Here is a 25,914-nt window from a genome sequence, read left to right on the forward strand (position 1 = left end):
CGAGCGCGGGGAAGCAGGCCGCCTCCTCCTTCTTACTCTCGTCCAGGGGTGGCCAACCTGTGACAGACCATGAGCCAAAAAGTAACCCATGAGTTCTGCAAACGGCCAAGTGCATATATATTTTTAAGTGTGTGTGTATATGTGTGTGTATGTGTGTGTGCATATAAATGTGTGTGTGTATATATATTTGTGTGTGTGTATAAGTGTGTGTGTATATATGGAGTGTTTTCGGTACAGCACGGGAGACGTTCATTATTCTTTGATACGATGACAGCGCGTTCTACGTGACGCCCCCTCGACAGAGCCGCACGCCGTAGACTACAGAGCCGCGTGTGCGGCTCGGGAGACGCCGGTTGGCCACCGCTGTCCTAGCCCCTCGGCCTTTGGGGACAATTGGGACAATTGGGACGTGTCTGTTTCCGTCACTGGTATCTTCTCGACACAGCCTCTCTACTTCTCTGTCTGTCAGCGGCGTCTTCAACTGACGAGATGGCTTTCATCCCATCCCGTGTTTGGAGTTTGACGCCCACCTTCCAGTATTCCCTCGTCGCCACCCTTTCTGCGCATCCTGGTCGCGTGTCCAAAATATATTTTCGCTTTCCTGTAGCTGACCTAACTTAGTAGCTTGGATTCATTGTCTGTCTATTCTTAATATCTAGCGCACAGAATTATGATTTTATTTTCTACTTTATAGCTCATCGGATTCCTCCAGTATAAATACATATTCTGATTCTGATTATCGACATTTGAATTGTTGCAGACCAGGATCATTGCTCATATAAATCCTTCATGAGCTGTTTTCAAAAAAAAGCTGGCATTACCGGTGCAAAGAATTTCATAATAACACTCGGGGCTTGCATCACTGGAAGGCTCAAAGGCCTCCGCTGTTACGGTGTTATTATTACAATGCAAATTCTGATTCCTGGGAGATTTCGCCTGGAGGTGTAAACGCTACCCAAGCGTTACAACCGGCAAACTAAAATCTCCGCGCCAGCGTGAGGCCACCGCTGATCTCCATGTTAGGTAGACCAGGTTGGTTTTTTTCTTCTCTCGTTCATTCCTGTTCCAACTGCGGAGTTTTTTTCCCCTCCTCTTCCTGCTGCTTCTATTGTCGCCAACACCGCTTAAGAAGTGCGCCGTGTCCGTATTTGGCGATAAGCACCCACGGCGGTGGCGGGGGAGGTGGGGGGGGGGTGGAATTTAGGTCCCAAGCCATGGGGGCTGTGGACGGTATGCCCGAGGCTGCCACCGCATGGAAGTTCGTCTCGTCAACTCGCCCACCACCACAATTGTTTTAATTTCTCGAAGGGGCTCTTTGTTTTACTTTATTACCCGTGTTGCTTAAGATGTCGGCGTTACATTATACGTACAAGAAACGTGGGGTGGGGGGGACGGCGAATGAAGTTACACCGTTAGAAATCTGCAGATTTGGATGCAACCAAGAGTAGCCAATGCCCAGTTCTTGAGTAAATGTTACGGACAGAGATAATATCATCATAGAAGGAAGGCCAAAAAAGGCTACGTAAATACGTCATTTATTTATTGATTAAGTCAATATTTTCGCAATTGATTCATGTACTATCACTATTCCATCTCAATGCCATTCCGTCTGCGTAAAACAATTCTCCATACCATGCGATAATTATTACTTAGAGAAACAATACTCAATCACTTCGTGGCTACGGATGTAGCCACGAAGTGATTGTGATCTTCATTTTGTGCATGCGACGACACAGCCTGCGTTCGCCATGCCGTGAAACGTGAGAGTGCGAATAGCGAGAACAATTAGAGCGATCGTCATTAATATTTAAATTACTACCACGTGCCTGCCGCCCGAGCCAAAGCGGCAGACACGGTCGGAATTCCTGCGATTCGGTGGAAGCGTACCAAAAAACGCTAAGCCCCAAATTCAGTGAGCCCGTCAAGAATTCTAAGAATAGCAAAAGGGGGAGAAACGCAGCGAGCCGGCCATTGCGGCTGCCCTGTTTAAGCACCGACCCATGTGCAGTATCCTAAACAGGGCAAGATTGGTGGGTAGCTCCTTGTCTGTGGGGGTCGGGGTGGGGGGGTTGTGAAGTCCTCGCAGAGTTGAGTGAGTAACGTGGTGTTAGGTGCCGTAAGCCAGGCCGCTCAGAGGGGGTAAGGGAAAAAATTGTCCCGCTGAGAACATTCTAACAAATAGTTCCAGCTGTGAACACTTTGGATTGCACCTTTCCATTTCCTCTGGTCACACTCCCAGTTCGACCTCCACTTCTCACCTGGGTGGGCAGGTCCCTCCGCCGGCTGGCTCCTCGATATAAATTCCACCGAGGGAGGAGGACGAGGGAGGGGGGAGGGAGGGAGGGGGTGGAGGGAGGGAGGAGGGGGGATTATTAAGGGTGTCGTTTGGGCCATGTAAGCGCTAGAGGTTGTTTATCAATGGTTCCTTCCCGTATTTTAATTGGATCTCTCCCGCGTTGCGTTCGTTACCTTAAGCGCTTTGCGTTCGTTTGGTGCTTGAAGGATGGGGGGCGGGGGGGGGCATCTGTAAGCGCCTTAAAAAACAAAGCGTGAGAAACATACACTCACTCGTCGGGGGGGCGCGGGGAAGCAGGACAATAGGCGCATAAGAGTGTTGTACCTGCCGTGTTGTTCGGCGTGGTTGTTGTGATGCTCGGCGCGACGTTCCACCGTTCGCTCCACCTGCTGGGAGACGTCGTGATCGAACGTCATGCGTCTATTTGGCTGCTTAACCCAAACCACCTCGTCGGGCTATCATTTGTGATGGCCAGGTCGCTTCTGAAACAAGAACTATGTGGCTCGGTGGGCCTAACCTGGTAAAATACAAACAACGGTAAAATAAAAGTATTCATCAGAGAGCCATTGAGCAGCAGCACAAGCGCCAAAAGCTCACAGCGATTTCACAGGTGAACAAGACGAGAGTGACCCCGATGAGAACCGGGGTGCGGAACAGCTCGAGCACAAACCACAAAGCCCAAGAAGAAACCCAGTTACACGATGGGACACAAACGGCAGACAGCTGTGTTTTGGATAATGCTCCCAATCCAGCCCAGAGCCAGCCCCAACACCGCCCAACTCCAGCGCACGCCACGACGAGATTCCAGTTTTTATTTCTCACACCGGTCCTCTCTTGTTCCTCGTCATGATTTGTTTCCCGATCTTGTTTGCATTTTCTGCCATGGGTCTCCCTTTGCTTACTCACTCGCCCTTAAAAAAAAAAAGACTTTGAAACGTTACCGGTTTCAAAATATGGCTCTTTTCCCTATCTCACGTGTGTGGGAGTTTCTCGAGATGCTCTGCTTTTTTCCCTCGCACGTGAACTTGAGCCCAGACCCAAAGAGCGCAAAACGCCAAGTGGCTAGGAACCACAAAGCGGCGGTATTCCAGGTGTAATGGATAAGAATAAGAAGCGTTTCTTGGATTGAACAAGGCCGTAAAATCTTGGGGAAAGAGACTATGGGAGGGAATTCCACAGTTGGAGTGGTGCGAGGGGAAGAGTGGGTTGGGTGAGCGGGTGAGCGATTGTGAGCGAGTTGCGCGACCCTGCGGTGTGGTGATGGTCGAACGCGGAGTGGATGAGAAGAAACAGTCGGTCCGATAGGTCCCGAGGTCCTCGGCTTGGGCGGAGAAATCGATGAGTGAACTTCATGGGGAACGGCAGCCATCGGGGGTAGCGGTCCGAGAGTGACGACAAGGAGGCGACTGACCCACCCGTGGGGGCGAGAGCGATGGGAGCGAGCCGGCGAGCGATGGGAGCGAGCCGGCGAGCGATGGGAGCGAGCCGGCGAGCGATGGGAGCGAGCCGGCGAGCGATGGGAGTGAGCCTGCGAGCGCTGCGCCGATCGTCAACGCGGCCGCTCGACATCCGTCGAGAGAAGCAAAGCAGAGCCTTGAGACCCGGCCAGCCTTTTACTGGCAAAGTTCGAAGTTCAAAAATATTATGATTTACTGCAAGGCCGAGCGAGGCCTCTGCCCGCGCCGTGGAGGTGAAGCGCCGTGGGCGTGCCGCGTGTCCCCCCCCCCCCCCCCCATCTCTCTCGCGAGGCAGCTCGGCACGTTCCGCACGGGCGACGCGGAGTACTTTGTGGAGCCGCTGCTGCTGGCGGAGGAGGCGGCGCTGCCGGCGTCTGCGGGAGGCGAGGAGGAGCGCAGCAAGCCGCACGTCGTGTACCGCCGCGACGCGCTGGCCGCCGCCGCCGCCGCCACCGCCACGGAGGCCGCGAGCCACCAGGTGTGTGGCGTCCCGGGTAAGAGCTGCACCTCCAGGCGCGGTCGATCACCTGCGCGCACGGGGGTGGTGGGGGCGGAGGGGCTGAGGAGGGCGGAGGGAGGGGTCCCGGCTGGAGTTGCCGTCCGGCTTGGGATGAGCTCTGGGAAATGTTCCATGAGAAGTTGAATCGATCAATTCGGTTGATTACCAGGCGCCGGTGGATATGCTCCGTGTGGCCTCTAATCCAACATCTTGGTGGCGAGGGTAGGTGGATCACAAAGACAAAGATCCCCCATCTAGCCTTAACAGACTATTGATGCAAGTGCTGTTAGTGAGCACCTACGAAGGCCGGCACGGCACACGAGGGGGTGGGTGGCCAGCACCATGCCCTTTGTCTACCCTGTGGCGATGTTTTCCACACCGCACCATTTACTCATTTGAGATTGAGTCGACCTTGAGGAGGCCCAGGACCGGTTTAGATAATCGCTTTCATCGATGTTGGCTGTGAGCGGGAATTGAACTCAGAGCGCCGGGATTTGTAGCATGGTCCGCTAACTGCTACACTCGCGCTCCCCACACGCACCACTACCAACACCCCGCCATTCGCCACTAAGTGACGGTAATATCACCACGGCGTCTGTGCCAGGCCAGGTGCACTTTGAGGCCACGTGAAGTTTCAAAGGCTCGCTGAAAGGAGGTCTCGGGACAGACCCAGGTGCCATGGGTTGGCCGACTGAGATTACTGGTAAATGCACCACCTGTAACCCCTGCTGTGCCAACTTTTGCTGCATCTTAGCCGCCCAATGCTCCGCTCGTTGTTGTGAGCGTCGCTCCTCCGCCCTCCGTTGGTGTTGGAGGGCGCCTGTTTCCAACTGCCCAGTAGCAGCGTCCTTCACAATCCTCCTACACGAGCCTCCCACACATTCAAAAGAATACAAAGATCCCCCGTATAACCTTAACAGACTGTAGGGGCAAGTGCTGCTAGTGAGCACATGTGAAGGACGGCACAGCACACGAGGGTTGGGTGGCCAAGGGGAGGCCCAGGACCGGTTCAGATAATCGTCACCGGCGTTGGCCGTGAGCAGGAATCGAACCCGGGTCGCCAGGTTCGTAGCGCAGCGCGCTAACCACTACACTACCGCTCCCCACCCACACACTCGCACGGACACACACACACACATTCGTGAAACTGCTTTCTCTACCCGCGGGCATCAAGGGTTTTCATCTCCTGGCCTTCCCAAGGTATGGTGGCAGCACAGCAAGTGGGTTCGTTTCCTCGTTGGCGACCGAGTGTTGCCCCCCGCCACCACCCTCGTGTGTGCGGGTTACTTGCACCGCACCATGAAGCCGAGTTCGATCCCGATTCGTGTCGAGCCTTCAAATACTAAGCCAATCCCGCAATGTAATAAACATGGTGATCCATTTATAGATACCCCACCCCCCCAGTATCTAATGTGCTCTCTTCCTTTCTATAAGAGGGTTTTTTGGGTCAAATCGCATAAATACAAATGTGTCGTTAAACCCGCTACCACCCGACACGGCCAATTCGTAAGGTTTGTCACGTAAACAGAAAATGCCAATTCGTGACTGGGAGAGCACACCGCTGTGTGGGAGAGTGAACCCGCCAGGACACACAGCACACCGCTGTGTGGGAGAGTGAACCCACAGGACACACAGCACACCGCTGTGTGGGAGAGTGAACCCACAGGACACACAGCACACCGCTGTGTGGGAGAGTGAACCCACAGGACACACAGCACACCGCTGTGTGGGAGAGTGAACCCACAGGACACACAGCACACCGCTGTGTGGGAGAGTGAACCCGCTACCACCCGCCACGACATTTACAATCTGGGTACCGTGACGTTTCGCCAGTAATTACAGCAACCAGCACTATCCGGCAACAGCCAGATTTGTGGAGAAATCCCCCAGTTTCGTTCATAAATGTTCTGTTTACGTGATAAACCTCACTATTTGGCTGTCGGGTGGTGGCGGGTTTAATGACACATTCATATTTACGCTATCTAACCCAAACACCTCTATCTTAGACAACATTGGGCTCGAAAGCCTATTTGTTAAGCTGACTAACTTCTTACTTTCTGTGCAACAGCTGATTGAATTCTGTTCAAGTGATGAAGGAAGTTGTTGTCTTCTCTGTAACTTCTCCCCATCGTTCTAGTGGGGAATCAATACATGGATCTCCCTGTGTTGTGGATCACAATCGTTTAAGCACGTGGTTCCTCTTGTCCTTTGGTACAGACAGACCTACACAGGAACACTTTGTTTAATATCCCCCCCCCCCCCCGCCCTGGCTAACATCTCCATGGATTCATCCAATGCAGGCAAAAACGTGGCTTTTAAGACTCGGAGGGAGAGAGAGGGTGACGAGAGGTAGAGAGAGAGGACAGAGAGTGGAGAAAGAGTGCTGGAGAGGGGCAGAGAGGCGTATTCGTGACGGCCGTTCTCCCCTGCAGGCAACAGCAGGCAGGCCACCGCGGAACAGAAGATGACCCTGAAGGCCACGGGCATGGGGCCCGGCCCCGGATCTGCGGCGGCTGCGAGCGCCATCGTCTCCGCGAGAGCGACGAACGATTCGGCAGGCGGTGGCGGCAGCGGGGAGCCCTCGCCGTGGGCCTCGGAGGCCGCAGGGGAGAATAAGAAGCAGCAGCGGCAGCAGCAGCAGGCGACGCGCGGGACCGGCGGGCGAAGGCAACCGGGCAAGCGGGCGTCGTCGGCGCCGCCGCCGCGAGCGGGCCGCGCGAGGAGGAGGAGGAAGAGGTTCCTGTCGTACCCACGCCACGTCGAGGTGATGGTGGCGGCCGACGCCCGCATGGTGCAGCACCACGGCCACAACCTGCAGCACTACGTGCTCACCCTCGTGTCCATCGTGAGTCGACCCTCCTCGGGCCCCTCCTCTTCTGTCACTTCACTATTCTGCATCCCCCCCACTCCCCATTGACCGTGTAAGCCACCAATGCATGCGTCTGTTCAGATTAACGCCGTCCGTTTCGCCTGGATGGTGGAGTTGGTTGTCGGTGGGTTTTTTAAAAGGTGACGCGGAAACCCGTGGCGGGGGTGGGCAGGGGGGGCGGCAAGGCGAGCGAGGCCGCCGCCGCTTCTCCCACCGGCACGGGACTCTCCCCACGCGAACGGGGGAGTTAAAGACAAGCCGCTGGTGGTCACGTAACCAAAACCGTGGGATGCGTAGAGTGAACCGCCATGATCTGCGCTCCTCCTGTTCCTCCTCCTCCTGTGGGAGGAGGAGGAGGAACAGCAAAACGACTCCAACTCTCTCTCCTGAAGCCCTCTCGCCGTGGCCAGCAGCAGCAGCAGCCCTCGACACCTGCACTGTGCTGAACCACATCGCTGCCATGCCCCAGAATGAAACATATTTCATTATCTTGAGAGCAACATTGAGGTTTTGTCATTTGTCTTTGCCCACCGCCACCGATGCAGCATCGCGTGCATTTATTTTATTGCACGCTCCGTCGCACGACGCTCACCCACGCGTGGCTTGGTAAATTAGACTCACACAGAGACCCATAGACTCACAGAGGCCCATAGACTCACACAGACGCACAAAGAGACCCACAGACTCACACAGAGACCCATATACTCGTACAGAGTCCAATTGACTCATACAGAGGCTCACATAAAATGCAGCGATCTATGGATGAGAATGGCTGTGGCACTGCTACTGGTGCAGGGCAGCTGGAGTTGAGGGAGTCCCGAGGGTGAGACGGGGGAGGATGCGGTGGAGCGAGCGAGGGAGGGCAGTGGATGTGACCGAAGAAGAGGAGCACAATAGAAGCTCGCGGGAGAGGATGAAATCCGAGCGGCCGACCCCACGCAGTCACGGGTGGCTTTTGGCTTGGAAGAGGAAACTGTTGGGAGAAAGATCGTCGCAGGCAGGGGAGAGAGAGAGAGAGAGGGCAGATGTTGAGCCAGGAGCTCACCCAGGCAGAGGGAGCTGTGAGTGCGCTGCTGTTGGCAGGGTCGTCCGAGCGATTCCGTTGCATAAACCGCTTCCCCTGGGCAACTCCATCATGCAACACTCGTAATTCAGGAGCATTAGACTTTGCATGCAAATGTTCTTTAACAGTCCGTACGCCGTAAAATAAAACTGACATTAAGGCTCCCACAATAATAATTGTTTTTCTCAGGAGAGCTACACACTGGCCTCGGATGAGTTATTTTTTATTTGTTACGAATGTTTGGCCAATTGGCTCCGTAAGAAGTTGCCTTTTCTTGTAGGAGGAAAGCAGCGGGGTGCGTGGAGACAACTCGCACCGCATTGGAGGGGGATGACGCCGCAGAGGTCTGCACAGATGGGTTCACGAACCCAGTTCCTGTACTGCCCCCTCCCCCCCCCCATCCACCTTGCATCTTCACCTTTACAAAGGCATCACTGGTGTTGTGTGTGTGGTGTGTGTGTTTCAGGTGGCCTCGATATACAAGCATCCCAGTGTGGGGAACCAAATCAACATTGTTCTTGTGAAGCTCATGATCATTCACAATGAAAGGGTAAGTGCTGCATTCGACGGCGGTGTGATTGCACTGTGATTCGTGTTTTATGTTCATCACAAGAGGTGGGGTGCAGTGTCCCCTCGTTATCCGCGAAGGATACGTGCCGGAGATTCTCGTGAATTGCAAATGAACGCGGATAACGATATTGTCTCAGGAAAACCTCTCTTTTTTATTAATTGCCTTCAATGTCCTACTTGGGCTGCGCTTTGTCCTCCACTCTCCTCTCATCTCACTGTGCACGACTTTGCATGCTCGCGGCTTCGCACACACTCGCGGCTTTGCACGTGCTCACGACTTTGGCAACTTGGGCTTCTGTCAAACCTCCCAATCAAATGTTTTTCTCGGTGAGAGGTCGCCCCGTTTGCTGCCACACCGATGTCTGCAATTCCCTTCCACTTGTCATCTGGGCTGCTCGCTCCGTACCCGTTCAAGTGCAGGCTCTCAAGACCTTCCTCTTCTCATCTTACTTCAGGGCACCACGGTGGCTAGGAGATGTCAACTACCTTGCCTGGTGTACAGGAGGTCGTGGATTTGATCCCAACCCCGACGCCTGCTGCTATATATCTGTAGTTTGCGTGTTCTCCCCAGGGTCGTGTAGATTTTTCCTCCACATTTAGAAACACGTATTTAGAGTATTTGGCTGCCATGAATTCCCACGTGATGTACCACTTTGTTGTTGAGCTGTCATTTGTGGCCAGGTCGCTTCTGAAAAATATCTATATAGCTCAGTGGGCCTTACCTGGTTAAATAAAACGTATTTAGTTTTTAGTTTAGCAACTAGCATACACCTGTTATGGATGTGTTGCCGATTTTAGGATTAATCTGAAAATTCAGAAAATTTGGCTTTATAATTACATTTTTGATAATCCTTAAAAAAAAATTGGTCTTGGATTAAATCCGGAAGCAAGACACCACAAGAAATGATACCACCTCCGTGACGTCACCCTTTTCCACGCTTTCACCACCCAATGCGGAATCTCGTGGCAATCGAGCGAGGCACGTTTTGTGAGGGGACAAGACACCGTTGCACAATTGTTATGCAACATAAATGATGTGAAAATCCGCAATTCTGCAAAAAACTTTGAAACTGCTGCTTTTGACTTAACACACACACACATTTGATTAATCAAGTAAATTATCGGGATGACCAAAAAAAATAATCATCCGGAATGCAACCAAAATCTGGCCCGGAGCTCCACGGTAAACGGAGGTCACGAGGGCACTTGGTGTAAATCTGATCTCTGCTGTCTCCGCGGGGACTGCTGCCAACACTTTGCGGTGCTGCTCCAGACTCTAGTGGGTTTTTTCTGTCTCTCTCTGTTCTCTCGTTCTGCTGCCAAGTGCTTGCGAGTAGTTTCTTGGCAGTGTCTTTGTCATTTTCTTTTTTGCTGTCATCTGGTCTATCATTGATTCCAATTTTGGTATTCATTTCGGTGTTTGTGATCACGTTCGTAACGTGCGTTTCTTGTCTTTTGACTCAACTGATGATAAAAACGCAACGCTATTGTGTTGGGTTTTTCAATGTTGATGTTTACACAAGTCAAGTTGTACGCACACATTTCTCTTGATAGTTGTGCGATTATTTGATTCTCAATTAAAGAGATTAAAAGTTGCAATCCTGATTGGGGCTGATACAGCTCATCATCTCTCCACGGTTGATAAAATAAATACAGCACAAGGTGGATATAAGCACACCCCCTTGGGAGCAATGCCCAGCTGCATTGATAAAATGAATACAGCAGAAGCTGGATATAAGCACACTGCCTTGGGAGCAAGCCCAGCTGTGCTTATATGAAGTAGTGTCCTTGTATCCGAAGTCACCCTTTGTCTCCCCCCCCCTGTCCACCAGTGCAATGTAATCATGTGCTGCTTATATTCGAACTGTGCTCTATATGGGGTGTGGTTGTCCTGGAGACCAGTAAAACCAGCTCCTTCCATACGAATGTGGACATTTCACTGCTTGCTAAGCGTTGTGTTTTTTAACGAAACGGCCAACTGGTCGGTGCGGCCACACACCGCCTCCTCCTCCTCCCCCTCTCCACGAGTGCAGAATCAAAGACACCCCCCCCCCCCACGCGGTGTGACTGCAGCCCACCCGAGTCGGACAAACGGGACCGTCGCATCGCGAGCAGCTGCGTCCGACGCTCGCGCTCTCCGGCGGACCGAGCGGCGTTAGTCGCGGCTCCTCCCGAAGTTATCGCGTCGCTCGCAGCCCTTAAACTTGGACGTGTGATTTACACGGGCATTGCCGTACGCTAAGAAGAAGGATTATTCTCTACGATTTCGCGTACCACCCGAGGGGCGATTATTGTCGCCGCTGCGTAATCCCGAACCGAGTAATTTGCACATGTTGTTTCGGCATCCGGGGACGTGGTTTGGCCACTACCCCAGGTGCGTGCGTTAACGCCGCGTTGCCGCCATCCTCCCCCCCCCCCGCCCCCGCCGTGTGCGTGCCCCGTGTTGTTCTCAGGAAGGCCCCTTGGTGAACTTCAACGCGGCGTCCACGCTGAGCAACTTCTGTGTCTGGCAGCAGAAGCAGAACACGCAGGACGAGAGCCACCCGGGGCATTACGACACAGCTGTGCTCATCACTCGGTATTCCATTATTGTGGTAAACCTCTCTTTTCTCGCAATCATCGTTCCTTCGTTGACCGCCGCCGTGTCCCCCCCGTCGCCCGGGCTTGCGGAGCCGCGCTTAGAAGGGCCGCTTGAGTCGCTCGCGCCGATCCAGCGGTGGAGATCGTAAGGCCATCCCCTTGGGGTGTTGGGACACTTCCTAGCTTGGCGGTGTTTAGATGTCACGTGTCAGTCGGAGCACTGAGCTGCTGCCCCCTCCGGAAGCCTCTAGTCACTTTCGTCGACGTTTCGGCCGCCCGTGATTAAACCGCACCTCTGATGAGCACGGTTGGCTATGTACGGCATGAAAGAAGTTCAACATACGTGCGTACGAACCGGGTTCGCCAAAATTTGTTCGTGGGTCGATTCTCTGGGCCCACTCGGTAACGACTGCACAAATCCCATCGTGTTACATTAGATGTTAAGGTTAATTCAGCCGTTTCAAGCTCTGACAATGACAAACGTTCGTTTTGATTGGAGTGCAACGGACGTTCTCTTTGGCGGGGGCGTATAAACGGCGTGCTCCGAACGTGCGTGAAGCCGCCTATTGGAGAGGCTCCGGAAGTATCTCTGTGGCGTCACGCACGGTGCGAGGTCACGTGACACACAGCAGCGAAGTCGAAACTAATTTCCACTTGGCTGAGGAATGATTGCACGAGATTCTCACTTTCACTTGAGCCGAGACAACCACATCCGGTACATTCTAGAAGCCGTTTTCTCGTTTCCAGGTTAGTTGTGGCCATAGGCTTGTGCTGCAGATATATTGTGGAGTAGGTTGTGACATCCTATGCGTGTAGACATCCTGTGCATGTAAACATCCTCTGCATGTAAACATCCTATTTGTGTAAACATCCTATGCGTGTCAACATCCTATACATCCTATACGTGTAGACATCGCGATGTCTAGGTCACAGCAACTCGCAAGTGCACCTCACATCACGGAGTCGCTGTGCCCTCACGTCGGCGTGTTTCCTGCCTCTGGCCTGGACGTGATGCGAGCTGTCACGCCCTCTCTCACAATTTGCCTCCCGCTACCCCGCTTCCGGCTGGTTTTTTCGCTGCATTATTTAATTTCGTCCTTAACGAGATCCGCACAATCCCAGATCGTTCCTGACGGGGGGGGGGGGGGGGGGTGGGGGGGATCGCAGACCGTGCGGTGAACCCAATTGTTAATGGCCCGTTCCGATGTGCTTCACCGCGTCCATCGTTTAATATTCACGGGAAGACGATGGGCCCGGGATGGAAATCGTGGCAAAATAAAATAAAATAACACATTCGAATCATGAACGCTCGATCTAGCGGACTCATCTGGGCCACGTTTATGATTAGAGCTGCCTAAGTTGCCCGCTGAGTGATGCTTTTCCACTGGAGATCCAGACACCGAGCCGTGCCGTGACGAGATGGCGCTGTCCAGCGTGGCCCTGGATCCCTCCTCCCAATGCACAGCCCAGGGAACTGGGCCCCCTCCTCCCTTTCACCCCACTGCCCCTTCCTCCCTCCCCCCTCCCCCTCTCCCTCCCCCTCTCCTCCCATATAATTATCTCCATGACCAGTGGTGACGATGAAGCAGCTGCGTTGGCACGTGCGGCGCGCGCACAGCTAGCGAACAGAACAAACTGGGCGCTTCCGTGAGTGACACCACGTGCCGTGCATGCCATTAAAACAAAAAAAGTACAGAATAGGCAACGTTTATTGTGCCATGACCCTTCTTCACAGCACAGAGAGGGAGAGAGAGGCCAGAAGCAGTACAGTAAATTGTATAATTTATAATTGTGTAAAAATAATTTTGAAGGCTAGAGTAAGAAAAAAATGTTTTAAGATATGTTTGGCTTTACTGACTAATGTCTAGTTTTCCTGAAATTCCCCACTGTTTATTATTTGATCACAATTATTATTTCAGAACACAACCTTCAAGGTGTCCAATGCGAGGGACGACGCCGATGACTCATAGCAGGAGCGCCGCTCTTCCATTCGGCATCTTCTGTGCCCTCCCCTCCTCCCCGTGAAAGACTCTTGATCGCAGTGTTCACGCGCGACTGTCATCCCCGCGTCTACGCGCGGTCTCCTGCCTCCGTCAGCCAGCTTTCTGTTTCTCCGCTCTTTCCTCGTCGGGTGCGAGGGGTTTATGTGCGCGAGCTGCCAGGCTCTGCGGCGTCCCTCTGTTTCAGCCGTCGAACGAAACGCGAGCACCGCATCATCGTGCGGCGCTCTCGGACGCCGCTTCTGCGGCTGTGTGGAGCGCATCTTCCTTCCGATGTTAGCAAGTCGCTTGATATTTATGCACTTTTAGATCATCTCACATTGAAAGCTCATTTCTCTAAGAACTAATTTCTTGTGTTTAGTTTGTTGTCCTTCTCCCACACCTCCGATGAGCACGGTTATTTACGTACGGTGCGAAAGACGTTAAACATAAGCATATACGTACCCATCGATTGATCGTAACTATACACTCGGCTTGGTTATGCTTTATTTACCCATTGGATACTTTAGCGGTAATCATAACAGTAATGTTGCGGGCCTCTGTCCAGCCTCTGATTGATGGAGGCCTTCCAACGATGTGTCGGCCGTAGCATTTATGTTGATGCTTTTTGGTGTGCCCCGTGAGAGGTGGGTGGACCATGGACCGGTTCAGATATCACTCCTCACCGGTGTTGGCTGCGACCCAGGACTCGGACTGCCGTTTCATGGCGCCAGTTTCTCTGCCGCGCCACGGCATCGGGTGCGGCTTTTTTGTCGTTTACCCGGATCGCCAACGCGGGCCGACCCCTCCGCCCTTGCTCGCCGAGTCGACGTGCCACTGTCGTCGCGCGACATTGCGGCCGGCGTTGGGCGCCACCGCCGGCCGCTCGCGTCAGAATCCCAGGCAGGGCCGGGTCCTGCCCTCGCTCTCCCGCAGGCGTCTGTCCGCCCGGTGCCTGCAAACCGGAGACGAGAGCCAGAGCCAGAGCCTGATATCTTTAAAGGCCACGTGCTCACAGGCCCCAACCCCCTGCTGCTCGTGATGTCAGGTCATGTCACGCAAACGTTGCCAACTCTTTTATCGTTGAGGCTGTTATCAGGAGCGTGGGATCTTAGACGTTTATGAGCCCTGTGTGCCATTCTTCTGGAAGGCTCCTTCTTAGGCCTGGCCACTTATAAAAAAAATACTGGCTGACATAATGAGGTCCAGAGGGCATTGGAATATTTACGAGGTATTAGATTATGAAGATTTGTGATGTTTGATTTTTTTGACGACCTGAAGGTTCATACGGACCCTGCTGTTTTTGTTGTCTACAATGTTGTCATCTGGCGCAGATGCTTGGCCTTGTGTAGTTTTGTTCAGGGCACCATTTAATAATTGAAGTATGAAGTCATCTGAAATTCCCTCTTCTTCATCCAAACTATGGTTTGATTCCCGAGGAGTATGATCACATTTTTTTTATCCCCACAAAGTTTTTTGGCTCCAATTTCAAAAGTCTTCATCTGATGTGGATTCACACTGTACCTAAATCCAACTGCACCTTCAAGTCGCTGTGCACAAACATTGGACTTGTTCATGTTGCGGAGAGAGGCGGTCACTTCCAGGCAGAGGAGAGAGGCCTTGAGCCTGGACTTGAACACGGACCGGGAGTCTACAGCATGGATAATAATAATAATAAATGCTTACATTCTATGTCATGCCATTCATGCGAATAGCATCTCATAATGCTGTACATGAATTATATATGAAGACCATTTCCCATATACAGCCACTACCCAAGCAAATGAAAATCCTCAGAAAAAAATGTGACCACGCGAGAGGGAAACCTTTTTGTCTTGGAAACGGTGATGATGCTGACCCTGTGCTTGATTCCCATGCGGCTGTGCCTGTTGTCAATCTTTGTTTTATTCCGCAGTGAGAATATTTGCAGAGCGAGGAACAAATGTGACACCTTGGGTGAGGCCTGCTTTTTTTTTTAGTCGTCATTGGCCATAGGCATGCCAACACTTCCCCAATCATTCACAAAGGACAGAATTATCGGCTACAGTACCTGTACATGGGGGGGGGGGGGTGGTGGGTTAACTTATGGGAGAGTAAAGGGATTGCTGAGAGGGATCTCACACCATTAACAAAGGTGTGCTCTAAAGTATTCCGTCATATCCTGGTGAAATGAAGGGACCCTGGCTGAGCGTGTCTCGGTGTGTGCCCCCCAGGTCTGGCCGAGCTGGGCACGATGTGCGACCCGTACCGCAGCTGCTCCATCAGCGAGGACAACGGGCTGAGCACCGCCTTCACCGTGGCGCACGAGATTGGCCACGTGTGAGTTGCGAGCGCCTGTGACAACGATGACAACGACGACGACGCGACCTCTCCCCGTGCGGCGATCTCCGTGTGGTGCTCGGCGTGCGGTGTGCCGCTCGGGGTTCCACAGCTTCGGGGCGAGACTGCGACGGTGGCGTAATTGTTGGCACGCTGGCAGCACCGCCGATATGCGGGCAGCATTACAGAACAACCCTGAAGCTTCCACAGAGGCTATTGAATGGCTTTATCGAATCTAATTTAATATTTATAGACAAAGGTCCCCCGTATAACCGGAACAGACTCTTGGGGCAAGTGCTGTTAGCGAGCACCTATGAAGGCCGGCACAGCACACGAGGGGGTGGGTGGCCAGCACCATGCCCGACCGCCTTTGTCTCCTTAGTGGCGATCTTTACACACCGTACCAGGTACTCATTTGTGGCCGAGTCGACCTGGGGGGACGGGGGAGGGCCCAGGACCGGTTCAAATAATTGTTACCGATGTTGGCCATGAGCAGGAATCTAACTCGGGTCGCCGGGTTCGTAGCACAGCGCGCGAACCACAGCGCCACCGCCTTTGCACGTACAACGGTGCAAATCTCACCTTGCCATATAAAAGATGGAGTCTGGGCTTGCAATCAATTTCCCGGCGTGGCAGTTCAAATTATAGGAAATTTTCTGAACCCCCCCCCCCCCTCCTCTGCCTCACGGTGGGAATCCTGTAAGCTCGGCAGCGTTTTGAGCCTGAACGAGTGGCCACCGGAGCGTTGACGTGGCTGTGCGATGACGACACTAAGTGTGATCCCCCCATACGTGTTCTCTGGGTACGACAGCTTCCACCCACCCTGAAGAAGCCGCGAGGCTTCGATCCGTCAAGCCCATGTCCCCAGAAGGTGTCACTGTTGACCGTGCCTCTCGCTGTGCGTGTCTCCCAGGTGTAACACACACACGTGCACAGTAGCCACATCTGATATTAGTTGTGACTAATATAAGATGTGTGTGTGTGGAGCGGTGGTGAAGCGGTTAGCGAGCTGCACTACGAGCCCGGCGACCAGAGTCCGATTCCCGGTGACGGCCAAGACCAGCGACGATTATTTGAACGGATCCTGGGCCTCCCCTAGGTCGACTTTGCCTCAAATGAGTACCTGGTATGGTGTGTAAAAACAGCACCACGAGGGAGACAAAGGCGACCAGGCGTGGTGCTGGACACCCACCCCCTCGTGTGCCGCCGTGCCGGCCTTCATAGGCGCTGCCCGTCAACAGCATTCGCCCGACAGTCTGTTGAAGGCTACACGGGGGCATCTTGTTTTTGTCTCGCAGGTTTAACATGCCCCACGATGACAACAACAAGTGCCGTGAGGCGGGCGTGAAGGGCCAGTTTCACGTGATGGCGCCGACGCTCAACTACAACACGAGCCCGTGGACGTGGTCTCGGTGCAGCCGCAAGTACATCACCGAGTTCCTTGAGTAAGGTGCCCTTCAGACAGAGACGGCGGCGGCGTGCTCCAGAGGCAATTAGAGACTGCCCTCGATGACTCGTCGTCATCCGTCATGACCAATCCACTGCTTGCATGAAGGCCGCTTAAAGCTGCCACCCGACCCAACTGCCTCTCGCGATCCTACGACGCGGCAATTCATCCAGTAACCGGCACGCGGGATGGGTTTAATCGCTCCGTCCCCCCCCTCCCGTCAAGACGTTTGGGACGCGCTCCGTCCCTGGGTTGCCGCCCCCTGTCATCCATCGTCCCCTTGTCGCGAGCGTGCCCTGCCATCCCCTGCCCATGATTATCATTATTAAGCTGTGCGCGTTCGCTATTTGACGTTGTTCCTCTTTGGATCGATCAAGCAATTTGATCATTTTGCGTGGCAATGTCCGCCCTCAATAAGAGTGCGCATCGCTGCGGCACTGAAATGGAATGGGAGGAGGAGGGGGTGCATCGAGTGACCGGCATGAAACAGAAACCCGTCACGACCTCGGGGGCGAACACCGACTGAGCAGAGTGGAAAGAGCGCGCAAAATAAAGCGCAACCGTGCTCTACGAATGGCACAAGAAAGATTACGTGGGAAATCAAAATAATAGTAAAATACATGAAAAGTAATAGAGACGGGTTTCTATTTCAAATTCAAAGTGTCCTGTCTCTCGGTGTAAATCCGAGGGTGCATCTCTCCCCCCCCACGCTTTCTTCGGTCGACTTTCCACCGGCGCTCTGCGCGTAGTTGTTGCGCGGGCGGCCGCAATTATTTAGCGTCATTTGGTGCGAGCGCCACATTTATGTGACGCGGAGGCCGTCGTCCAAAGGCGCCGCTGCATTTCCCAACACGAGCATCGATTTGGCGTTATCACGGCGCGCGTCGTTTCGCCAATCTGTGAGTACGTTTTTTATAATTTGGGGTGCTGCGGTCGGGTTGGAGGGAAGGAGGTGGGGGCGACGGCGTATGGATACAATTTACTCGCGTCATCCGAGCAATAGATCAATTATCAATCGCGTTGGTCACAGAAGGTCCCCCCTGGGTGTCGAGATTCACCATTGAATTCCCTGCACAGAGTGGTGATCGATTATTTTCATGGGCCCTGGGAACGGATGATGTGGAGGGGGGGGGGGGTCACAAACCCCCAACCGGGATTCGAACTCTGAACCCACCCCCCCATTGCACTCGGCGGTGCTGCTGAGTGGCGTAGCGTTGGTGATGTCATTGTTGTTGATTGTGCGACGTTATTGTTGTTGACCGTGCGTCGTTGTTGTTGTTGATCGTGCGTCGTCGTTGTTGTCTTCTGCCACCGCCGCTGCTGCTGCTGCTGCATGCCGTCGCGTCCCCCCGCCCGCAGCACGGGCTACGGGGAGTGCCTCCTGGACGAGCCCGTGTCTCAGCCGTACGAGCTGCCCAAGCAGATGCCCGGCCACCTCTTCAACGCCAACAAGCAGTGCGAGCTCATGTTTGGCCCGGGCTCCCAGGTCTGCCCCTATATGGTGGGTACGCTGCCTCACCCACCAATGTTTTTATCTATTTGTCTTTATTTATATATTTTTAGATTTTGCTAAGTAAGGCCCCGCTGAGCTGCATAGCTCTTTTTCTAAGTCGTGATCTGAGGATCACAAATGATGGCTCAACGAAGTGGCTTATCGTGTGGAAATGTATAGCAGTAGCCAAATACTCTAAACGAATGTTGATTGTAATAAATGTGGAGGGAAAAAAACTGGAGGATCCAGACAAAATCCACACGACCACGGGGAGAACATGCAAACTCCAACTATACAGTTTAACACGTAGACTTTCGTGACCAATATTAGAGGTTTTTTGGGTTAGATGGCGTAAATATAATGTGTCGTTAAACCCGCAAATTCGTTACGAGTTTCAGCACACCGGTGTGTTGGAGAGTAAACCCACAACATTTACAATTCGAGTACCATGACGTTTCACCAGTAATTACAACGAGCATCATCAGGCGACAGCCAGAGTTGTGGAGAAATCCTCCTGCTTCGTTCTATAAATATACAAGAATCGCGGGTTGGGATCGAGCCCACATCTTGCTGTCTACCAGGCGAGGTAGTCAAGATCTCGTCACCGTAGCACCTTTCAATCCGGGGGGGGGGGAGGTTAGTGGGAGGAGTGTTGATGATTCGCCGAAACTCGATGACAGCAGCACCCCCGGTTTATGTCAGCGGCAGGGGGGGATGCAGTTCCTGAAAGGTGCGACGACGAATATCGAAACGACGTGAATCAAAGAGATGTACGGGGTAGCGTTATTTAGTTGGTGGTGGTGGTGGTGGAGGTGAAGGCCGAGAGGCGACGGATAACGAAAAGGATGAACGACGCCATAGAGCGACGTGAGCGAGCGTGCGCGTGTGTGTGGGAGGGGATTGAGGTGACGCAACTCGAGTGGCGGCGTGAATCGTAAAAGTGACGACTTGTTCGTGAAACGACGTTTAAAGGGGTGGGGGGAGGCGTAAATTGTGGCGTTGCAGCACTCTGCAGCGAGTCAACGTCACGATTCAAGTTGTTGAAATCGATTTTCTTTTGAAACCGTTGCGTTGAACGTTGCCGCCACCTCGTGGCCGCGAGGGTGTCACGTGAACGCTCGTCATAAACCACGTGTGTGCACGAACGAAACACGTGTTTTGCACACGTACACACACACACACAATTCCCCCCACACATAATGGAACGGTAAAGTTTAGCGAGATACGGTGTAGTACTTCTATGACGCACACCGCGCAGTGAGATGGTGGGGTGGACAAATAACTAAGGGTATGCAGCCGTGTCACTGTATCATTCCGCGTGCTGTATCGCTGTACCGCTCACAGTCTAGCAGCTTTAGAAAGTAGATATTTGTCAACTGCTCAGAAACCTCGTTAGAATGGCGAGTGTTCCGCGTTATAACGGGCACGATGTGTGAAAAGTGCTCCCTGATGGAAGGAACTACGTTGCATCAACACCGCGCGTTAAGCGACGACTTGCCATGCAAGGAACGTTTCATTTAACACTTTTTTTTGGGTCGGATTGCTTAAGTCAAATGTGCGTTTTACACCCTCAACGCTTGTGTCAAACCGTTGATGTATACCAATGAATAAGCAACATTTTCTAAAGCTGGACAATTACCGGAGAACTGACATCACATTTTTGTTATTCAGATGTTTTAATAATTTGGCTGCCTAATTACTGAGAACTACAGGGACTCATCTACTTACGAAGGTTTAACTTACAAACTTTCAGAGTTACGAATAAACTTGTCCATATGTCCAGTTGCCTGCTCAGACCGAGAGTCTAAAGTTCAATCACCGCGCAATAGATGGCGGTGGTGGCATCTACAATCTGCAGAACATGAAGAACCAGTGGCATCTACATCTGCAGAACGTGAAAAACCAGTGGCATCTACATCTGTAGAACATGAAGAACCAGTGGCATCTGCATCTGTAGAACATGAAGAACCAGTGGCATCTACATCTGTAAAACATGAAGAACCAGTGGCATCTGCATCTGCAGAACGTGAAGAACCATCGGCATCTACATCTGCAGGAGAAGATACAACTTTTAAAGACATCCCCGTGTTTAGTGTACACGCGTGCAGCGCGTTCGCAATCGACAGGAGTAAAGTAAGTAGAACAAATCGGCGTACGAACAGACCTGGAACATAACGAAGTAGAGGAGTCCGTGTGGAGTGGTTTGCTATATGGTCCATAGGTTGGGTTGGGATGACCACAATCGCACTGTGGCTTGTCTTTTAATTCTCAATTAACATTTTCCGTACATACATAGTATTTCTCCACAACTCATGCTCTCCACCTGATGATGCTGGTTGTTGTAATTACCGGCGAAACGTCACGGTACTCGAATTGTAAATGTGTTGGGGTGGTTTACTCTTCAACACGCAACCGGTGTGCGCTGAACTAGTACACTACTCTGTACACTACACTATACACTACACTCTACACTACACTATACACTACATTATAATTGTAAATGTGTGGGGTGGTTTACTCTTCAACACGCAACCGGTGTGCGCTGAACTAGTACACTACACTATACACTACACTATACACTACACTCTACACTACACTATACACTACACTATAATTGTAAATGTGTGGGGTGGTTTACTCTTCAACACGCAACCGGTGTGCGCTGAACTAGTAACGAATCAGCACGTGTTAGTTTACGTGAAGCAACCTAACCAATGGGCTGTGTTGGGCGGTGGCGGGTTTAACGACACACATTTATATTCACATGATCTAACCCAGCAAGCAAAAAAAAACCTCTCGTGGATAATTCTCGTAGCTGGCCCATCGTTGACCTGTGGACGACGCATTTGACCGCGAGTGACCGCTAACGGTCGTGCCTGTTCCCCTCCCGGCGGGGACGCGTTGTTGTGCCTGCCCCCCCCCCCCCTTTTTGGCTTCGGTGCGATGGGCGTTGCACCGGCCGGGCGCTGGCGACCTGGGGGGAGAGCAGAAGCAGTGCAAGCGTCTGTGGTGCACGAGCGCCGAGGGCATCCACAAGGGCTGCCGCACGCAGCACATGCCGCTGGCCGACGGCACGGAGTGCGGCTTCTTTATGGTAAGCGGCGCCTTCCTAGTAAAAGCCGCCGCTTTGTCTGGGAGGCTCAACCGTGGGGCATGGGGTGGGCTGGGCAAGCCCCCCCCCCCTCCCCTGACGCCCCTTTCACTTTGCACCCATTGTTTCGACTGCCTCGACGGGAGATGGGATTGGACTGCCGCTGTCTGGATTGCGAGTCCGGCGTGCTAACCATTGCGATGTGGAAAGCGTCCCAACAAACTCATAAGTAATGATAATTTACAGTCATTTGTCAGTCCCACCGCTGGGTCGATGGAGAACAATCTCATTATTACCCACAATCCTCCACGACAGTATATGATGAGTTTTAATGTCGTTCTCATTTGTTCGTGAAGATGAAACCAGAACAACTCTTGTGTACACATCACATTGTGTGGGTTAGTAATTACTTTACTTTTTAGTGCCCTAAGGTCTTGTCCCCCCTCCCCTGCCTCCTACCTCTCCTCTCTCATCTCGCTCGACTCTCCGGCCACGTGGCCTCTGTTCCAGTAGCAGGGAAGGGCTCCACCTTCTGGGGAGGAGGTCGCTCCTTCTCCGCTGTCTGCTCCTGTGTCTGAAAAGCTCTCCCCCCTTGAACTTTGCACGGTTGAGACTATGCTGCTGGCCTAGTTCAATGTCGAGACTTGCTTTCACCTGCATAGCGCCCGTTATATTTTCCCCTTCCCCCTGTGAAGCGTTTGGACGCCGCACAGGCGGAAGGACATCTGTGAACACCGACTGGACCTCTGTGAAAAAGAGCTTCATAGCTCATTGAATTCCTCCAGCCTAAACAATGATTGTGTCTGGAGATTTAGTCGCCGTTATGCATGAATGTACATGAATGTGAATTGCGTTTCCTCTTCGGTGAGGATGTCGTTGAAAAAGAACCTCTAACATTTTATTTTTGAGCGTCCTGCCGTCTGACGCTGGTGCTTGGCACCACTCGCATGTGTCTGCTGGTGTGTGTCCGCTGGTGTGTGTCCGCTGGTGTGTGTCCGCTGGTGTGTCCGCGCGTGTGTGTGGCCGCTCGCTCGCGCGTGTGGCCGACAGCACTGCGTGCAGGGCATGTGCGTTGCGCGGGAGGCGCCGGCGCGCGTCGTGGACGGCAGCTGGGGCTCCTGGGGGCCCTTCACGCCCTGCTCGCGATCCTGCGGTGGCGGCGTCCGCTCCTCGGAACGCGACTGCGGCAAGCCGGAGTAGGTGCCACCCGCCGCCGCCGCCGTGTCGCCCCCCCACCGCCCCCTCTCTCCGCTCCGTGGAGACGTCGTGCTTGCCACTTGGTTGTGTGCGGTGTGGCGCTCCGAGCGGCGTGGCATTTTTTGGGGTTGTGCCGCGAGCAGAGCAAAACTTTGGACGCCGTGCTGAACAGCGGCGGTGGCGGCGGTGCGACCGTAAAATTCGCCAGTGAGCCACGCCGCGCCGGGTCGCCGCGCTCAGCGGTGTCACTCGCGTGTTGGCAACGTCACACGGAGTGAACGTCGGCTGGAGGATTGGACCAATGCCTTGCAGGGTGGCTAGTGTGTAGAGTGTGTGGGGTGGAGATGAGTAGAGTGGATAATGATGATGGTGGTAGTGGTGGTGATGATAATGATGATGGTGGTGGTGATGATGGTGATGATGGTGGTGATGATGATGATGATGACGTGGCTTCCGTGTCGCTCAGGCCTCGCAACGGAGGCAACTACTGCGTGGGGCGGAGGATGCGCTTCCGCTCATGCAGCACCGAGCCGTGCCCCAAAGGCCGCCGCGACTTCCGCGACGATCAGTGCTCCGAGTTCGACGGGCGCCACTTCAACATCAACGGCCTCTCCCCCACCGTGCGCTGGGTGTCCAAGTACAGCGGGAGTACGTTGGGCCGGCTTGCGAGAAGAACTCGCGTTTGCGATTCGCCCGTTCGCGTGGCCGACGTCTTGGGAGCGATTATTATTATTATTTTTTACTACACAGGCAGGGAGCGATGGAGGGGAAGGAGAGGAGATAGAAGACGTTAAGGGCGTACGAAATGGGGTTGAGGAGGAATAGAAGAGGGGAGAGAAGAGGGGAGCAGGTTGGAGTTGCTCCGGAGGGAGGGAGTTGCAGAGAGCGGGGAGCACAACAGCTCGTTTAACATTAAGATGAAAAATAAATGAAAGAGTTATATGCACCCCGCGATTCCTAAAGTGAGGGACAAAGCGAACCACTGCCCTGCCCCCCTCTAAATATAGAAGTTAAACAAACTCTGCCTATGATAATAGGGTTTTTCCGCTTTTTTCTGGCAACAAAACTGAAACTTTTTTTACAAGGATTCATGTCTGCATTAACCACAATACTTGCAGTCAAATGCAAACAAAAAAACACACTATGATAATATATGCATTGTCATTGAAACTGATTGGTCCACACCAAGGGACAGCTTTCTTTTGAGCCTCGACACAATTGGTGCTCGACCAGAGGACGCCAAAAGGCGTACTAAGATCTGCCTATGATATTGTCACGGCCAGCGTGCATCACTGTGTTTGTGCGCGGTGCATTGGGGGACAGTTCTGCTGAAGGACCGCTGCAAGCTGTTTTGCCGCGTGACGGGCACCACCGCGTACTACCAGCTGAGGGACCGCGTGATGGACGGGACGCCCTGCGGACCAGACACCAACGACATCTGTGTGCAGGGCCTGTGCCGGGTGAGCACGCGGGAGTGTTTCGCTCGCACGCGCCAGTCACGACGATCTCAACTTGTCATGGCGCCGCACGGCGGCGTAGCGATAGGCGGACTGGACCCATGCCTGTCAACCCCTTATCAGTGAGTTTACAGGTCGTAGGCTTTCGCGACCAATATCCATAATGCAGGTTGTTTAGGTGAGATCGTGTAAATATATAAATGTGTCGTTAAACCACCCGATGCAGCCCTTATCAGTGCCCAACCTTATTACAGACCAGTTCAGACCTTATTGGTCACCCCGTACCCTTATAAATCTCAATGTTCATTCTACAAAGTCCCATCACAAGGGCGAAACACAAACAGACGAACATTATTGTTTTTGTTTTGCCCGTATTGAAACGGCTGTACGCCGTATGAACCTGAAAACTCAATTTCCTTGCACAAGAATACGGGGTAAACCTGCAAACCAGGGAGCTCTGCGGTTGAATTGCATTTTCGGTCGCGGCAGTTGAAGCAGCGGAGCAAGTTTCTCAAATCCACCGCCACCTCCAGCAGTGTTGATGGACACCGCCTCAGTTCGTCGATCGGCAGGTCACGTGCGGTGATCGGAAGAGTGTGGATGTTCCACACTCTTCCGAGACGTGTGGCCACCATTGAAGAGGAGGCCAAAAGAATATCTCCCGGGCGGGGGGACTCTCTTGCGGAAGGCCATTTCTGCCAGCAACGGCGTGGGTAGGCAATTGCAGGGCTGCCCCTTTTGCCCCTTTTTACCGTGACCTTTTCCGTTCACCGCCAGAAAGCTGGCTGTGACCACGTGCTCAACTCGAAGGCGAGGAGAGACAGGTGCGGTGTGTGCGGAGGGGACAACTCGTCCTGCCACACGGTGTCGGGCACCTTCAACAGCGTCCAGTACGGTGAGCCTGCTGCTGCTGCTGCCCCCCTTCCCTCTCGTGTTCTCTCTCCGCCGCGAGTGTCAGCGCCACCCGATGTCCTTATTTTAGGTGTGGCGAGCAGTCGGGGCACTGTGCTGTGAGCCTGGTGACCTCAGTTTTGATTCCCCCAGCGATGGCTAACAGCGATATCCCATCTCATCCTTGGTCTCCAGCGCCCCCTTCAACTTACACTGACCAGCATGGCGAGGTCTGGTCAAAGAACCCGCATGACCAATGGTATCATGCAGCACTAAGAAGCGCTGTACGTTATGATGATTGTTAAACATAGGGCAGGACAATCTTATTCATGGTGACATTATAATTTTTTTTCAAACACTGGATTGCAGACATGAAGGCATACACATTCACGAAGAAGTTATTGACCATCTAAGATTGGCTAATAACACAGTCTTCACACCAGACTAGCGACCCGCACTACAGTTTCACGCCTCCCATTAGCACGGTTGGCTACGTACGGTTGCGAAACAAGTTCAACGTACATAACGTACAGGGTACGATCCAATAACTCTGAAAAGAGGGTTCCAATTTGGGCTCCAGATAAATATTGGCCCAACTCGTGTGCGGCGTGTTCATCGGACGAAAAGAAGGAAAGAAGAAAATGTATTTGAGCGACGCAGCTGAAGGATTGTTTGGCGCACTTTTGATGCGTCCCGAGGCCCCGAGT

General features: G+C 53.1%; 1 protein-coding gene across 1 annotated transcript in view; it reads left to right on the forward strand.

Moving 5' to 3' along the window:
* Nucleotides 1-25,914, forward strand: part of LOC133356846 (A disintegrin and metalloproteinase with thrombospondin motifs 9-like) — a 78,352-nt gene that overhangs the window by 30,661 nt on the left and 21,777 nt on the right. Inside the window, 13 exon segments of the mRNA XM_061574563.1 lie at nucleotides 4,049-4,247; nucleotides 6,685-7,097; nucleotides 8,651-8,734; nucleotides 11,208-11,332; nucleotides 15,229-15,269; nucleotides 15,527-15,632; nucleotides 16,931-17,077; nucleotides 18,439-18,580; nucleotides 21,561-21,665; nucleotides 22,713-22,858; nucleotides 23,326-23,507; nucleotides 24,183-24,319; nucleotides 25,094-25,211. Of these exon segments, the coding sequence (XP_061430547.1) occupies nucleotides 4,049-4,247; nucleotides 6,685-7,097; nucleotides 8,651-8,734; nucleotides 11,208-11,332; nucleotides 15,229-15,269; nucleotides 15,527-15,632; nucleotides 16,931-17,077; nucleotides 18,439-18,580; nucleotides 21,561-21,665; nucleotides 22,713-22,858; nucleotides 23,326-23,507; nucleotides 24,183-24,319; nucleotides 25,094-25,211 (1,945 nt within the window).

The sequence above is a fragment of the Lethenteron reissneri genome, chromosome 55 (genome assembly GCF_015708825.2).
Source record: "Lethenteron reissneri isolate LAM-NWPU_2019-01 chromosome 55, ASM1570882v1, whole genome shotgun sequence".
Classification (NCBI taxonomy): domain Eukaryota; kingdom Metazoa; phylum Chordata; class Hyperoartia; order Petromyzontiformes; family Petromyzontidae; genus Lethenteron; species Lethenteron reissneri.